Source organism: Rhinopithecus roxellana, chromosome 22 (assembly GCF_007565055.1).
Source record: "Rhinopithecus roxellana isolate Shanxi Qingling chromosome 22, ASM756505v1, whole genome shotgun sequence".
Taxonomy (NCBI): Eukaryota; Metazoa; Chordata; class Mammalia; order Primates; family Cercopithecidae; genus Rhinopithecus; species Rhinopithecus roxellana.
Genome location: NC_044570.1, coordinates 12,397,803 through 12,415,968, shown reverse-complemented (window position 1 = coordinate 12,415,968; position 18,166 = coordinate 12,397,803). Strand labels below are relative to the sequence as shown.

At 38.1% G+C, this 18,166-nt stretch overlaps 1 protein-coding gene across 1 annotated transcript in view; it reads right to left on the bottom strand.

Annotated features, from left to right (window-relative positions):
* Positions 1 to 10,661: 10,661 nt before the first annotated feature.
* The window catches only part of LOC104674201 (BCL-6 corepressor-like), a 55,936-nt gene continuing 48,431 nt past the window's right edge, over positions 10,662 to 18,166 (bottom strand). The window contains exons 8-11 of the mRNA XM_010378462.1: positions 14,326 to 14,471; positions 13,661 to 13,738; positions 13,291 to 13,447; positions 10,662 to 11,365 (exon numbers count right to left, since the gene is read on the bottom strand). Coding sequence (XP_010376764.1) covers positions 11,074 to 11,365; positions 13,291 to 13,447; positions 13,661 to 13,738; positions 14,326 to 14,471 — 673 coding nt within the window. The 3' untranslated portion in view covers positions 10,662 to 11,073. The remainder of the gene's footprint in view (positions 11,366 to 13,290; positions 13,448 to 13,660; positions 13,739 to 14,325; positions 14,472 to 18,166) is intronic.

The following is an 18,166-nucleotide window of genomic DNA, read 5'->3' as shown; positions in this document are numbered from 1 at the left end:
ATCTCCAAATGTTTGAGGAAAGTGATCTCAGTATTTATAAAACTCTGGTTTGCCACACAGCCAGCTCTGCATGAATTACTCTTTTATTATTGCAATTATCCTGTCTTGATAAATCAGCTCTGTCTAGTTGGCAAGGTGACCCCATTGTGCAGTTACAAATATGGTGCATAGTTCAGGAAAAGCACTTGTGGCTACCTACCCATGGTTTGGTGGCCTCCCTCCAGCAATAGATCTAAAAGCTAGCCCAAGTGGCTACCTAGTTCTCCTGGGCTGGGGGTTGCCTCTGATACTCTCTCTGCTCTCACTTGATACAATGTTAATGGATTTAATTGAAATGGGAAAGAGTCGTGGGGAGAGGTCTCTTAACTGTAGCCCTATCACAGGATGTTTTTCTGTAGCCCCATGTGGGGTGTCTATTTGTAACTCCATTACATGGTGTCTGGATTGCTGAGTATCCGAGGCACTGCCAATCCCTCCTTTCTTTTTCTCGACTTGTTCTGTAGCCCTATGGTGGGATTTCTGTCTGCAGTCCCATTGTAAATTGTTTGGATTGGTAAGTATCTTAGGTGCTGCCAATGACTCTTTCCTTCTCTCCACTGGTTCTGTAGCTCCACTGTGGCAGGCCAGGTCTCCATAACAACTGTTTCAGTATTGGCTGAGTGTTTAAGTTAAATACAAAAAGCTAAAAAAACACCAGTGTCCTTATATAAAGGCTGATGTAACCAAAGCCCACCAAGAACTTTGCCTAGGCCTTTCCTGGGCTTGAAAGTATAACATAATAATCAAGGAATTCTTAACAGGACCCATTTCGGATTAAACAAGTCTTATTGTGGGTCTGAAGACATTCCCTAGGCCTCCACAAACAAGTCTACTGGGGGTCTGAAGGAATTCCCCAAACCTCTGTGATTCCGCAGGAGGCAAGGCAAGGGTAATTACTCCAGCACCTAGACACATTTAGATTAAGTAAACTTACTGAGGCTCCAGAAGCAGGTCTTCAAGACTCAGATTTCAGTTACAGAATAAAAAAGTTAATCACTTATATCTTTAGATGAATGCACATTGACATATAGATATACAGCTTAGAAGATATATGAACTCTGTAAAACTTTGTAATTTTGAGTTGATCTGGTGATAATTTTTAGGCTTTCTCCCTGTAAATAGTTACAGAAATAAAAACTCTCCCCTCCTCAGTTTATCTGCATCTCATTATTGGGCCATGAGAAATAGCTGTCCAACCCTCTCTTTGGTCTGGGAACAAGTTTGGCATGCCAGAGAGGAGATAAGGACAATGCTGAATTCACTGACTGACAGGTTGTGATGATAGGGACCCTCCAGAGAGCTGTTCTATGCACAAGTCTGTACATTTCTTTCACTACTATAGAGATCAGTAACAAACATGCTGTATGCCAAGAGCCTATTGAGTATGCTAATCTTTGGTTTGTTTTATAGAATCAAGGAAATTTTTCTGTTGAGCTACTAACAGCTTTTAACAATTAGGCAAAATGTACCTCTATAAACACAATTTGGAGCATATTTGTTTCTCTCTACCTGATTCTCCAGAATTTGGAAAATATTTGTGAGTATTCTTAACTTATGGCAGTGAAGTTATTTGCAAAAGAGTAATAAGAGTCTGCTTTGTTTTGTAACAGGACACAATTGGAGAAACAGCTTATTTTACCAAATATTTGATTGGAATGGTATGCTCTCTTTAAAAGAATCAAACTTGCGCTATGGAGCCAATAAAGCCCTCGGAAAACTGGTCTCATGTTTCATGTACACAGTCCCTGTACAGGGATTCTGATGTGTATTAAATAAAGAATGTCACTTTCTTACAGGCAGGAACCCCACATTATCTTGGAACCTCAAGAGGAGAGGAATTCACTCAACTCATAGGTCTTTGATGGTAGAAATCCATGGCTGGGCTCAGCTTTGAAAACGTCTTATCTCAGATTCCTTCTATGGAACAAAGTTCCATCAATGGCAATTTAAAAGGCCTATGTAAAAAACAACTATTCTTGCTGCATTTTATTAAAATAATCTGGCCAAGTATAATAAAGCAAAATAGGTACTATCATGATTTGTCTTTAATAAAAATAGGAAACTGGGGAGAGAAAAATGTTTCCAAAACTGTAGTTTATCTGTTGTTAAATTCTAATCTTGCCTGGTGTTTTTAAATTTGTATTACTTTCTGCAGTTTAAATTCCAAAATAATATTGTCAACTTTTTTCCTTTTTCTTTTTCCCCATTTTGTCCTAATTAGAAATCACTAAAACCTGTTCTGTGCCCTCTTAAAGCTCTGTCCACTGACGACTAGATGTTTCAGCAGGTGCTTCCTCTAACCCCCTGAAACAGAGAGTGCTACTGGAAACAAATCACCCTCTTATACTCCAGCACTAGGTTGGGTGTCCCATAATGATGGCTCCTATCTCAGCAGGAAGTAGCCAAAAACATTATGATACCCCATCTCCCTGCATACAAGCATAATAGAAACCATGCACAAATTGACAGTGGAGAATGTGACAGACCAGGTCTCCATAACAACTGTTTCAGTACTGACTGAGTGATTAAGTTAAATATTAAAAGCTTTTAAAAAAGCCAGTGACCTTATAAAAAGGCTAGGTTTTAAAAAAAAAAAAAAAGCCCACCAAGAGTTTTGACTAGGGCCATTCCTGGGCCTGAAAGCATGACAAAATGATGAAGGGATTTTTAAACAGGACCCATTTAGAATTAAACAGGTTTTGTTGTGGGTTTGGGAAAACTCTCCAGACCTCCACAAACAAATTTATTGGAGGTTGAAGGAACTCCGTAAACCTCCATGATTTAGCAGGAGATAAAATGCGGACAGTCAACGTAGCCCCTAGACCAATTTAGATTAAGTAAACTTACTGAGGTCCCAGAAGAAGCTCTTCAAGACTCATACCTTAGTTATAAATTTTGAAAAGCTAATCACTTATATCTTTAGATGAATGTACACTTACACATAGACATATAGTTCAGAAAATATATAAGCTCTGGAAAACTTTCTAATTTTGAGTTGTTCTGGTAATAATTTCCAGGCCTTCTTCCTATAACCGTTTACAGAAATAAAAACTCTTCTTCCTCAGCTGATCTGCATCTCATTATTGAACTGTGGTGAATAGTTGTTCAATCCCTCACAGTTTGGTTCAAAAGTACAATGACGGGGTGTCCCTGTGTAGCCCCATTGTGGGGTGCCTAGATTTATAAGTGTCCTAGGTGCTGCCAATGCTATCTTCCTTCTCCTGTTTCTCTAGCCCTGTGGTGTGGTATCTGTTGCCTTATTATGGGGTGTCTGTTTGTAGCTCCACTATTGGATGTCTTTGTCTGTGGCCCCATTACATGGTGTCTCTTCAGCTACTTGAGTGAGGGGCTGGTCTGACTGACTCGTTCTAACTAGTAGGAAGAGTCTTTGTTCAGGAGACTTCTCAGTCAGGAATATTTCAAGTAGATTTCTCAGATGGAGAATAGGAGCAAAGTTTGGAAGGGATACTCTTGGAGGTTTTGGTTAGAGATCATCTGACCTGGAAGGCCTTCTGTTTGCCTTGTTGTTATGTACAGTAAGTTCCTCTTCAAAGAGTCAGCTTGTTCAACTTACTTGTTCTTTGTTTTCTATTTTCAAAGCCCAGCTTCCTCATTCTTTGGCCTCCTTGCCCCTAGTTATAGTAAACAACATTCCTGCCAGTTCTAATCAATAACTCACATCCATTCTCCTGGTTACTCACTCTGTGGCTATTCTTCCTGCCGAAACCACTTGTTCTGCCACTCACATCCCTCTTCCCTTCCTTATTTGGGAAAGTATTCACAAATAGCCAGTCGGGTCAGCATAGATTGTGCGATCTGACCCCAGACCCTGGGGGAGTGACACATGGGTGAGGACTGCATTAGGAATAACAACCCTTTTCCTCTTTTGTTTGGTGTGCTCTTGTGATTGTGACTGATGCAGGCAGCACCCTTCTGCAGAAGTAAATTTCCTTGCTGAGAACTTTTTGCATAAGTGCTAGTTCTTCTTTGCAGCACTGAGTACTTCTTTCTAACAACCTAGGAGCTCATCAGGGATTCCCATTCTCCTCCAGAGAAAGGGTCTCTGGCTGCCTCTCATCAGGAGACACATCCTACTGCCTTATTGTGATGGCCTCAAGGTGACAGACTGAGGCCCACTCAGTGTGACAAATAAACCTGGACTCCCAGCAACGTGGAAAGAAATGGGTCAACAACTTGGGAGAAAGGATCCTCACATACCTTGGCAACCAGGTAACTCTGTGTACAGACCAAGGTAGCAAGCATCACAAAAGCAACAAAGTCCTTCGTTAGTGGTCAAGATATCTTGGAGGTTGAAAGAGTGTGATTGAGATTCAATTACACTGAGTGTGGAGTGAGTGCAATCTGAGGTTTGGCTATGGCACTCCTTTGGGGTCCTGTCAGGAGTTTATACTGACCTGCCAATATTAAAAGGAACCTAAATTCCCCCTGGGGAAGTTGCCAGAGAGGATAAAGCAGAAGGAGAAGAGTGTAAGAAATCTCCAGTAGTGGGGGTTGAGCCTCTAGGATAAGAAAGGTGAGAAATCTCCAGTAGGGGGATTGAGCCTAACATAAACATCTAGTAAATAGAGAAGGCAAGACATTTCCAATAGGGGAGATTGAGCCTCACCTCAAAAACCATCAAGATGGGAAATACCCCAAGTAAGGTAGAGGGTAAAAAGGATAAAACTAGCAACAATAACTTTCCCCCTGATAGTCCCCAATAACTCATGCTAAAATATTGGAAAGACAATGAAAGGACTAAACACAAGAAAAAGCAACAGATGATAAAATTTTGTTGTGTCATTTGGACCCAGGAACCAATCTGCAAACCCTCAGTTTTCTGGCCAAAGTTTGGGTCAAATGAGGATTGGATTTGTCAGTTTTTAATAGAACTTAATGACAAAAGCCCTGTCTACCAGGAGGAGAAAAATTATGCCCTATGTTGGCAGCAAGGACCAGTCCTCCTTTACCCTCTAAAGACTGGAGGGAGAAAGTCAGAGACTAATTCCTCTGAAAAAGATAAAGTGCCTATTCCTAGACAGCCCACCAACACATGGAACCCTGCTAGACAAACTTGTCCCATCCAGTGCCCCTAACCTTAATTTACTTCCCCATCAAGCAGAGGCAGTTGTCTCAGACCCTTCTCCTACTCATATTGTCCCCCCTCCTTATAACCCTGCCTCTTGGGAATCATCCCAAGAGCCTGTTCACTACCAGCCTAAGTACCCTTCTCTGAAAGGACTTCAACATGAGATAGAACAATGTAAAAAATGTATATTCAGAACTTCCCTTTCCCCTCTACCTCAGGAGAATCAGCTCTAGCTCTCTTCTCCTTAAAAGAAGTGCCCATAGGAGGAGGAGGCATTGGTTTTATAAATGCTCCTTTAACCAACTCGAACATCCAAACTTAAAAAGAGAGCTCAAGCCACTGTTAGACAACCTTTACAGGTATTACCAGACCAAAGAGAAATGTATCCAAACCCCTCATGAGAGAAATTCTTTCTCATTTGCATCAAGGAACTAACTGGGGACCTCAAGCTATGGATGATGCAGCCCTCAGGGTTCATGGATGTACACTAATTTATACTTTAGCAAGACAATATACAAATAGCTGACTGGTATGTAAAAAGACTAATAAGCAAACCCTCAGAAAAGTATCCCCTAGAGGGAGAAATCCAGGATTAAGACTGTTCCAAAGTGTCCAAGTTGATACATCGAAATGCCCCCAGTTGGCCACTTAAAATATTTATTAATGACAGTAGACCACCTTCCTCATTGGATAAAAGCTATTCCCTTTTCAAGTGCAACTGCTAATCATGTAGTCAAGGCATTAGTTTAAAATATTATACCCAGGTTTGGATTAATAGAAAATATCAATTCAGATAATGGGACTCATTTCACTGCATATGTCCTTAAAAACCTAGCCCAGTTACTAGACATAACCTGGAACCAGCATATGCCCTGGCACCCACCTTCAACAGGAAGAGTAAAAAGAATGAACTAGACTTTCAAAAACTGCCTAACTAAATCAGTCCTAAAGACTTGGTTTCCATGGACTAAATGCCTCCCCATCACCATGTTAAAAATCTGAACTGTCCCTCAGACAGGTATTGGCTTATCCCCTTATGAAATGCTGTGTGGATTCCCTTCTCTACACTCCAGTGCTGGCATCCCAATGTTCAAAACAAAAGATCAGTTCCTCAAAAACTATATATTTGGTATATCCCTGACTTTCTCTTCCCTTAGGACCAAAGGCCTCTTAGCACAGATACCACCCCTCAAACTTCTAGTTCACCACACCAGTCCAGAGACCATGCTCTCTTCAAAGGTTGGAAAGATGGGAAGTTCGATCCCACCTGGGAGGGACCCTGTTTGGTGCTTCTAACAATCAAGATAGCCATCTGTGCCGCCAAAAGGGGATGGATTCATCACACTCAGATCAAAAGAGCACCACGCCCTCCAGAATCATGGACAGTTGTTCCAGGGTCAACTCCAACTAAGTTAAAAGTTTGATCTTATGTTGTAAATCTTTCTTTTCCCTTACTATTGCTAGTCCTCTCCTTATTAATGTAAGCAGGTCAAGCTCACCCCAAACTATTATCTTTGATGCTTGTCTTATACCCTGTGGAGATCTCCAAAGTCAAAGGCAACAGCCTCACAGAAGGATCTCTTCCCCTTTAAGACAAAAGACACCTTCCCTTCACAAATGCAGGAAAACAAGTCTGCAATAGGGAAAATGACGTTACGTGAACAACCAAATATCAAGGTTGGACCTCATCAACATCTGGCTGTATGTCCTTAAAACCATACATTCACTTTGCTAAAGGAAGCACCCCACCCTCAACTGTCAGTATAACCAATCTAATCCAGTGCAAATTTCTATCTTGCTCCCACTTCTCCCAACCCTAAACCTACCTTAAGTCACTTATATGGTATGGGAGCTGAAATGTTAGGGACAAATCTTACTGGATCTTTCAAGATATGTTTTATTACTCCTTCACCTCCTATGCTTCCTTCTACACTATACCCCTATGAAACTACAATTCTTCCTCCACACAATGATGAAACCAAAGTGACTATTATAGAAGTTAGGGATTTAAAACAAACTGTAGCCATCGAAATAGGATATCAAGATGCAAATGATTGGTTGGAATGGATTAAATATTCCGTTTGAACTCTAAACAAAAGCGATTGTTATGCTTGTGCATATGGTAGACCAAAGGTGCAAGTCGTCCCCTCTCCACTTGGATGGTCTTTCAGCTAACCAGGTATGTAGCTCTTTTCCAAGATCCCACAGCCTGGGTCAATAAATCCTGCCAAATGTTCTCTCCACTACTCCCTAAAGTCCAACACCCTGAGGGATAGGCCCCAAGAGCCGTTCATCCTCTGTCTCCTGACACCAATTTTATTTCATATTTCTCATAACAAGGGGAAAATTTGGCATTTCTTGGAAACCTAAAGGGTTCCAGTGAACTACAGCCCTTCCAAGAGCTTACCAATCTGCCCTTGTTCATCCTGGAGCAGATACATGGTGGTATTGTGGTGGACCCTTACTGTACACTCTGCAAGTAACTGGAGTGACACTTGTGCCCTTGTCCAATTGGCCATCCCTTTCACCCTAGCATACTGTCAACATGATCAAAAAGAAAATTGTAAAAGAAGAAATGACCCTCGTGGATCCTTTGACTCTCATATCATGGAATGATGGCATATCATGGAATGAAATGTGGATTTAGCATCCTTATGAGCCTGCTTTTTAAGCCAGTTCAGAAAGCTGATCAGGTACAAACTTTGCTATGGGTCCCTGAAACCAATATTGTATGAAATTTCTCTATCTTGTTTTGTCTCCTTAAGAGTTTAATCTTGTGGCTCTGTGGGGACACTTTAATTTCCACCATCCGGAAGACAGGAATTTGGGGGCCCATGTGATGGCACTAAATTTTTTTTCCTAAGCAGTTAAAAACCTTTGCAATCTTGAAATTGGCTTCTCTAAGTTCCTAGGAAGAGCAATAGAAACTGCTGAATTCTACAGTTTTGATTTATGAATCAGTAGCAATCCTAAAGGAAAAGAACAAATCTGGAGCCTTTGCACTGCCAAACTATAGTTACCAAAACAGTATAATACTGGTATAAAAATTGGCACACAGATTAATGGAACACAAGAGAAACACAGAAATAAAGCCAAATGTGTACTGTAAACTAATCTTCAACAAAACATACAAGAAGATAGTTTGGGGAATGAATACCCTATAAAATACATAGTTATGGGAAAACTAGCAAGCCACATGTAGAAGAATGAAACTAGATCTGTATCTCCCAACTAATATGAAAATCAACACAAGATAGATCAAAGACTTAAATCTAAGACTGGAAACTAAAAAAATTCTAGAGACAATGTAGGAAAAGTTTCTAGACATTAACCTAGACAAAGAACTTATGACTAAGATCCCGAAACTAAATGCAAAAAGAATGAAGTAAACAAATTGGTCCTAATTAAACTATAAATCTTCTGCACAGCAAAAGAAATAATCAGCAAATATGCTATAGGAGAAAATGTTCACAAACTACATATATGACAGCAAGAGTATCCAGAATCAACAAGGAACTCAAACAAATCAGTAAGAAAAAATCAAATACTCCCATAAAAATGTGGGCAAAAGACATGAACAGGCATTTCTCAGAAGAAGATACATAAATGGCCAACAAATATTAATGTGCAAAAAAATGCTCAACATAACCAATCATCAGAGAAACGCAAATTAAAGCCACAATGAGATACCACGTTACTCCTGCAACAATGGACATTATTGAAAAGTCAACAAACAATAGACATTGATATGGATGGGGGGAAAAGGGAACACTTATACTCTGTCAGAGGAAATATAAATTAGTACAACCTCTGTGGAAAGCAATGTGCAGATTCCTTAAGGAACTAGAAGTAGAACTAACATTTGATCCAGCAATCCACTACTGGGTGTGTACCCGAAGAAAAATAAGTTGTTATATAAAAACAACATTTGCACATGTATGTTTATAGCAGCATAATTCACACTTGCAAAGATCAGGGATCAATGTATATGCTACCTATTGACTAATACCTGGATAAAGAAAATGTGGTGTATGTACACAATGGAATACTATTCAGCTATAAAAAGGAATAAAATAATGTCTTTCACAGAAACTTAGAGGTAAAGGCCATTATTCTAAGTGAAATAACACAGGAGTGAAAAACCAAAAACCATGTTCTCACTTACATGTGGGAGTTAAGCTATGAGTACACAAGTCATGCGGAGTGATACAGTGAACTTGAGATGCAGAAGGTAAAGAGCGAGGTGGGGCTAGGGATGAAAGAACTACACATTAGGTACTATATATACTATTCGAGTAACAGATGCACTAAAATCTCAGAATTTGTCACTATATTATTCACTCATGTAACAAAAAACCACTTGTACTCCCAGAAGCTATTGAAATAAAAAGTTTTAAATAATTGAAATTAAGCCACCAAGGAAAATTGTCAACTTTAATAAAAAAGTAACAACATGTTTTAGGATCATATAGGACACAGGACAGTTCAATATTTTCATTTCCTCAACTGTTTTATTGTATCTTCAGAAAATTTCTGTAAAAGTGTTACAAAAGCGTAAATCTAACAGTTGAAAGAAATTATAAGCACAGAATTAAAATATTTACATTTTCAAGCAAGCTCAACTGTCATTAATTTTCAATATTTTATAGTGAATAGAAAAACAGGCTGGGTATGGTGGCTCATGTCTGTCATCACAGCACTTTTGGGAGGTAGTGGAAGGCGGATCACTTGAGCCCAGGTGTTTTAGAACAACCTAGGCAACATGGCTAAACACTGTCTCTACAAAAAAATAAAAATAAAAATAAATTAATTAATTAGCAAGGCATGTTGACATAGGCCTATAGTCCTAGCTTCTCCAGAGGCTGATTATGAGAGGACGACTGAGTCCAGGGATGCAGAGGCTGCAGTGAGCTCTGACAGCGTCTCTGCACTCCAGGCTGGATAACAGTGAGACATTGTCTCAAAAAAAAAAAAAAAAAGGAAAGAAAGAAAGAAAGAAAGAAAGAAAGAAAGAAAGAAAGAAAGAAAGAAAGAAAGAAAGAAAGAAAGAAAGAAAGAAAGAAAGAAAGAAAGAAAGAAAGAAGAAAGAAAGAAAGAAAGAAAGAAAGAAAGAAGAAAGAAAGAAAGAAAGAAAGAAAGAAAGAAAGAAAGAAAGAAAGAAGAAAGAAAAGAAAGAAAGAAAGACAGAAAGACAGAAAGACAGAAAGACAGAAAGACAGAAAGACAGAAGACAGAAAGAAAGAAAGAAAGAAAGAAAGAAAGAAAGAAAGAAAGAAAGAAAGAAAGAAAGAAAAGCAAAAAAAAGGAGAAGAAGAAGGAAAAGGAGGAGGAGAAAAATAAATCAAAGTTTCTTCATTAAAAGATCATAAAATATTTGAGTTTGGTTCATAGAAACTAATTTATAACCTTTAAGTTAGGTTATAAATTTCATACAATTAGTTGTGTTTCAATGTAATTTTAAGTTGAAATATACCCAATAGCCTATACCTGGCATGAGAAGATATACAGTAAGCAAAACAAAAAAGTTACATTATCAAATGCTTTTACTAAATTTATTATCCCAAACACTTTCTCAATTTTGATGACATTTTTTATAAATGTTAATGATCTCTGTCATCAGAGCTTTGTGTGGAAAAAAGTGAATACATAAGGCTCTTTTTCCTCATTCTATTTTCCTTTTAAAAGATGTTCCAAATGTAAACAAATTTATTCAAAGCAGTTTCCACACATTTAAAATTAAAGAAACATTTCAGTAATTTCATAACAAAAGTTTAAAATAAAACAACATCTTTCTAGGTCTTCTAGCTAGAGTGTTCATCTTACATAAAGCTGAAATATTGTCAAATGTAATAATGTCCCTTCTCCAAAGAAATAGTTGTACTTTGAGAAACATAAACAAGGATGAACACTACAACACAGAGTATACAGTGGGACTTGACTTCTCCTCAGTGGTCCTTCTCCAAGGCCACATCCCTGGGATTTAAGCACTCCAGAGAGGACCCAAGAAGAATCTGAAGTTCATTTGTAAATTCTAGTAAATCTAGTAGTTCATTGCTTTTTGGATTGAAGGCTTCCAAGTCTTTGGAGGAAGAGAACAAGATACTTGCTGAAACCTGTCTGTAAAACTCCGCCTCTGCAATTGGGATAATTTTCAAATGTGGAAAATTACAGCGAAATATGCAGGATGACATTTTCAGTTTCTTAAGTACATCTGAAAGCAATAACCAGTTTTGTCGTCTGCAAAATAAAAAGAAAAGTAGTTCCAATTTCTGGCAAAAATAAAAGTTCCCCCAACCATTAATTATCATCTTGAAAAAACTACCTTATAGGCATAACAGGAGCCACTTACTTTCACTTCAACACCCCTGCCATTTCTCACCATGCCCACTCATAGACCAACATTCTTCTTTCAATGTAAGGGTAAGCACCTACTTCTAATCAGGGTAACTCTGGATTCATCTGGTTATCAGACATTTGTAGAAGAGCAAACTGAATTATACGAAGCAAGGGAAACACCTCAGTGAGATTCATCATAACAACTACTCCAGTGCTCTCACTGCTGATGAAAAAAAATTAAAACTCCTGTTGACTCAGCTCTCACCATAATTTGGGTAATGACTCTTAATATGTCTCACTAGGCTTACTGAGATAAGTGAGTCTGTACCCCAACCCAAAAGAATAACTATAAACACTTCTTTGATCTTTTTTCTTCCCCAAGTCCATTCTGTTCACACACTCTGTAACACAACTTTACTATTTCTACTTCTAATAAACTTCAAATTGAAACCACAATATCATCTTCTCTCAGTTAGGATGCCTACCATCAAAAGACAAAAGTAACATTATGTTGGTGAGAATACAGAGAAAAGAGAATGTGTGTATGCTGTTAGTGAATTTCTCAAAAGCTAAAAATAAAATTAACATGTGATTCAGCAATCTCATGGTTAGGTATATATCCCCAAAAATCAAATCAGCATGTCAGTAAGATATCTGAGCTCTCATATCTACTGCAGCACTCTTTACAATAGCCACGATATGGAATCAACCTAAGTGTTAATCAGCAGACAAGTGGATTTTAAAATGGAATATATTATAATGGAGTGCTAGTCCACCAAAAATAACTTGACTCCTGATATTTGCAGCAACATGGGTAGACTTGGAGGTCATTCTGTTAAATGAAATAAACCAGGCACAGAAAGTTCTACCTACAGGTAGGAAATAAAAAAATGTTAACCTCATGGAGGTATGGAGTAGAAGGGTGGGTACGAGAGGCTAGGCAGTGTGGGTGGTAGAGAGAATTAAGAGAAGATGGTTAAATGGCTAGTAAAATACAGTTATAGAGAAGGAATAAGATCCAGTATGTGATAGCATAGTAAGAAAATTATAGTTAACTATAATGTATTGTCTATTTCTAGAAGAGAAAGTTTTAATGTTTCTAACACAAAGACATAATACATGTTTGAAGTGATGGGTATCCCAAGTGCCCTCATTGATCCTTACATACCATATGCATATATCAAATATATGAACCCTCAAATACAAGAATCTATTGCATACTAATACAAAATAAACTAAAATAAAACTGTCACTGTTTATAATTGGATACACGTAACTCTAGAGCCTGAGAATAATGTTGTTTACTAAGCACCAAGGTTAAAATGTTAACAAAGGTCTCTTGACAAGATATTGGTCACCAGACCACAGTGACTTACAAATAGTGTTAAGACTATATCTTACTAAATAGGACAATATGCAAAGATGTTGAGTGACACAGATGATTTTCCTAATTTTACATGAGAAGGGAGATTAATGGTTTTGTACAGTACACATTATGTTCCCAAGAAGCCCTTGAAATGATCTGTTGAAGCATTCCTAGGACTCCTTCCCAAAGAATTTAGTAAAAGAAACTTCTGTGCTTCAGGTTCTGGAGCCTTACTTGCATTGGTGGTGTTCTCTTGAGGATAATTTATACTATACTATAAAACCAATTAATTAGCTGACTATAATCAATCTTCTAAGAAAAAACCTATTTGCTACATCATGTAAAACCCTTGGGCATTTAGCACTCACCCACCCTCATCTACTTAAAAAGCGCTTTAAGTCCTGCTGCCACCTGCAAAAGCAGCTCAGCCAATTTTCAGTGACAGGGCAGCCATGCTCACCCCTGCAAAGATGAAACTTGAATGTTATAACAAGGTAAGAGGGGGCTATCTGAAAATTCAAATTCAAACACATCACTGCAAGCGTCATTGTCACCATCCTGGTCCTCTGGTCCTGGGGGGTTTGCCAAAACATTGGATCCCCCTTCATTATCTGGTTCTAATAGAGAAACGAAAGAGACAAAAGTATTAGTAAGCAATAGTGGAATTTCAGCTGTCATGAAATGAAGAACTCTAAACAAAAATATAAAAATAGATTCCTTTCCAACACAGTCTGTTTCATAGCATGCACAACCACTCTTCCCTCATCCACACCGAAGAAAAATGTTCTCTTCCTATTTTTCACTGAATTAAAAAGAATAATATTGCTCACCACAGACAGAGCTGCCATAGAACTCCCAAGAGCTATTCAGCTTATTGTCACTGCAACCCTGTAGATCATTTAAGTAATCTGGAGAGAGAGAGAGAAAAAAAAAAGATCAGCTTTTTAAGAAATGTTAAGATTAGTAATTCCAGCAAATTTGCAGGATACTAAATCAACACACAAAAAAATTAGTTACATTTCCATACTAGTGTATGGAAGTAATCCATTTCCATACTTGTGTATGGAATTGTTGTCTAGTAATGCCTGGGGCTTGCATGATAAGTTCTTCACTGAGTTACACAGACTATTCTAAATAACCTCTTCTGTGGGAAGTTTGAGGTTTCCATTATCCAGAATCAAGATGTAAAAACCTTTATTTGTTTAAAAATTCTTGGTAGGAAATCCAAATAATTGGGGGAAATCTTTTACAGTGTTAGTGGTAGAAACAGATCAAAGGAAATATAGAATCAATGGCTAATCACTGAAATAATTAGCTTCACTAGACTACTGTATTATGCAATACAAAAAAAAGGCCACATTGCTGCTGTTTTAAAGTCTCAAGATTTTTAATTTGTACCTAGTAAAACTCAAATCTTAATAACCTGGTCCCCATCTAATGTATGAATAAAGAACATATCTTTAACTTGTTATTCCTGTTCCTTAATGTGACCTACCTGTTAGAAACATTTCCATAACTTTGCTGTGGGTCATTTTCATAATGGTTCTGCCTGCATAGGTGGCCAAAGTGGGGTCAGCACCATAGGAAAGGAGGAGGCGGACAATTTCCAAACAATCATTTTCAACTGCACCATGGAGAGGCCTAGTAAGAGATGGGCAGTGGGATTAAACTCATGCACACTTGCTCATTTCTTGACTTTTCCTTAACAATAGGCAAAATTGGATATATGTGTACCATGTGAGCCTCATAGACACAATATTCAACTGATGAAAAATGTCACTGCCATGTACAGATAATGAAATTGAGACATAATTACTGACCCATCATCAAATGACAAATTATTGTTAATAAACACATAATCCTTTTAACAGGACCCATGCAGGGACTATTTCAGGGCTAACTCTCAAATGAAAATCTATCTCAATCCAAGGCCTGAAAAACTGAAGACAGAATAAATATTTTAAAAGTTTTGAAGGAAGTAGGGGCAGGATATAAAAAGATAACTAAATAAAAAAAGTTTAGCATTATGAAAGCTAATACAACAACTGTTAAAAAATTAAAAAATATGCCTATTTGTTTATATAAAGAACCTGTGTGCAAAGACAAATGGTGAGTTTAGACTCTCCTAAAAGCCTCCCCTATCACCTTTCAGAGATCTGTGATCAAACTTGTGGCTCAGAACCAGGGTGGTTAGGATCAGGATGAGATCTGAAAAAATACAAAGTTCTCTCACCCATGTGTCCTGGAAGATGGAACACTGCCAACAGTGCCCTTCTGATGGAATGCTGTTTGCAATGTGTGAAAAACCAAAATACATTTTAGTTTTGTTTTTTTTAACTATTAGCAAACCCTAATACCCAGTCCTCAGGCAGCCACCACATTTACACCACCAGAGGATTCCACAACTGACAAATCTTGGTTTCTGACCAATAAACTAAGGTCAAAAGCAGGATGAAGGCCAGGTCTGGGGATGTGGATGGTGATGACAGGTCCTTCTGAACCAGCTGTGGGACATCTGTACTCTCAGGATTTAAAACTCACATATACGTTTTGAATATAGTCACAATAAAGAGTCCAGAGTCTTACAAAGCAACACCACTAATTATTCACTAATTATTCACCACTAATTATTGACATTTTCAGGGGCTTTTGCCCCTGGGAACATTAAAGAACAATCCAACACTCCATGCCCTCACTACTTACCAACTGAGAGAAAGATGTAAACCTACGTACATAGGAATAGGAAGAAATAAGGCTCCAAATGCCATCCAATGGCCAAGAAAGGCCCTGAAAGTGAAGGCTGAAGGCAATGAGGAGTTTGAGCTTGGACTCTCTGGGAGATCATACATGAGGTATGAAAAAGGATTTTGAAGCTGCACAAGGCCTCATGAAGCAGAAAACTTGTTCTGTTGGGCCATGAAGGAAAGTTATGCCAATTCAAGGAAAAAATGTTCAAAATAATAATCTCACTACTCTATCTCAAACAAATGCTATTTGTGTTCTTGTTTTTGAGTACAAGAATGACTTGGTCACTGACGTTTGGAAAGAAAAAAAAATTAAAAAGAAAATTAGAGAAAAAATAGTTAGGTTTTTTTTGTAAACAACACTATTATAAAACCATAACAAGAAAACTAATGTGACCCTAACACTGAAATAAACCCTATCTGGTGCAGGGAAACACACACACACACATCACACACACACACACACATACATGTGTATAAATATATATACACACCATAACTTAAAAATCAGAATCAATCCTACCAAGGTAACCACAAGATTTTTGTTTGTTTATTTTGAGACAGTGTCTCAACTCTGTCTGCCAGGCTGGAATGCAATGGTGCAATCCTGCCTCACTACAGCCTCAACCTCACTGGGCTAGGGTGATCCTCTCGCATGTCTCCTGAGTAGCTGAGATTACAGGTGTGTGCCACCATTCCTGGTTAATCCCTTATTCCCTTGTTCCCTTCTTCTCTTCCTCCCTCCTTTCCTCCCTCTCTCCCTCTCTCTCTCTCTCTCTCTCTCTCTCTCTTTCTTTCTTCCTTTCTTTCTTTTCTGTCTTGTAGAAACAGGGTTTCACCATGTCATCCAAGCTGGGCTCAAACTCCTGGGCTCAAGTGATCCTGCTGCTTTGGCTTCTCAAAGTGCTGGGATTACAGGCATGAGCCACCACGCCAAGCCCCATGTGTGGTTCTTTTTTCAGTATTATCATTCTAACAACGCAGAGGTTATAGTGATAACATTTTAAAGTAGCAGGGTGGAAGAAGAGTAACTAAAATGAGGCTGAACATTTACGAAGGTTATATCCTAACTCTTGTTAAATTTGAAGCACTGATTTTTTTACTTGTGGCAAAAATACATGTAATGTATATTTACCATCTTAACCATTTTTAAGTATTCAGTTCATGGCCATTAAGTCTTTCACATTATTGTGCAACCATCACCATCATTTATCTGCAGAACTTTCAACAAGCTCTGTACCCACTAAATGTTAACCCCATTCACCTCTCCTACCAACCCAGGCAACCAGCATTCTACTTTCAGTCTCTGTGATTTTGACTTCTCTTAGCATGTTGCATGAGTGGAATAATAAAGTATTTGTCATTTTATGATATGTATATTTCACCTAGCATAAATGAACCTCCTCAAGGTTCATCCATGTTATGGCATATGTCAGAAATTCCTTCCTTTTAAAAATAAATAATATTTGGGATGGGTGTGGTGGCTCACTCCCATAATCCCAGTACTTTGGGAGGCTGAGGTAGGTAGATCACGAGGTCAGGGGTTCGAAACCAGTCCGATCAACATGGTGAAACTCCGTATCTCCTAAAAATACAAAAATTAGCCAGGCATATTGTTGGGTGCCTGTAGTCCCAGCTACTCAGGAGGCTGCAGCAGCAGAATTGCTTGAACCCAGGAGGCAGAGGTTGCAGTGAGCTGAGAACGTGCCACTGTACTCTGGCCTGGGCAGCTCCATCCTAAATAAGTAAATAGAAGTCATTTATAGATAACGTAGCAAATTTTGCTTATCCATTCATCTAATGATTAACATTTGAGTGGTTTTTACTTCCTGGCTGCCTGCTTTCAATTCTTTTCAGTATACACATACCCAGAAGTGAGACTGCTAGATCATATGCTGGTTCTATTACTAATTTTTGAGGAACCTCCATTCTGTTTTCTATAATGACTACACTCTTCTACATTACTAGCAGCAGTGTAGAAGAGTTCCAGTTTCTTCACATTATCACCATTTGCTATTTTCTGTTTGTGTTTTTAAAAAACACTTCATCTAGTCTAACAGGTGTGAGTTGATATTTTATTGTGGTTACAATTTGCATCTCCTTGATAATTAAAGATGCTCAGTTCCTTGTGGACCATTTGTGTTTCTTCTTTGAAGACGTATCTATGAAAGTCATTTCCTCATTTTTTTAATTGGGGTATTTAGGTTTTTCTTGATGTTGACTTACAGGAGTTCATATATTTTAGATATTAACCATTATCAGATATACAATTAACAATAGTTTTATCTCATTCCATATGCTTACTTTTCATTCTGCTGACTGCATATTTTGATGCACAGAAAGTTTTAAAGTTGATGTCCTATTTATCTACTTTTGCTTTTATTGCCTGTGCTTTTGATAACATAGTCGAGAAATCAATACCAAACCAAATGTTATGAAGCATGACACTGATCTTTTCTTCTGTCAGTTTTATAGTCTTACATCCTACTTTTAGGTCTCTAATCATTCTGAATTCATTGTTGCATATATTGTAAAGAAGTACATTCCTCTACATGTAGATACCTAGTTTTCCTCACAGTTGTGGTTGGAGAG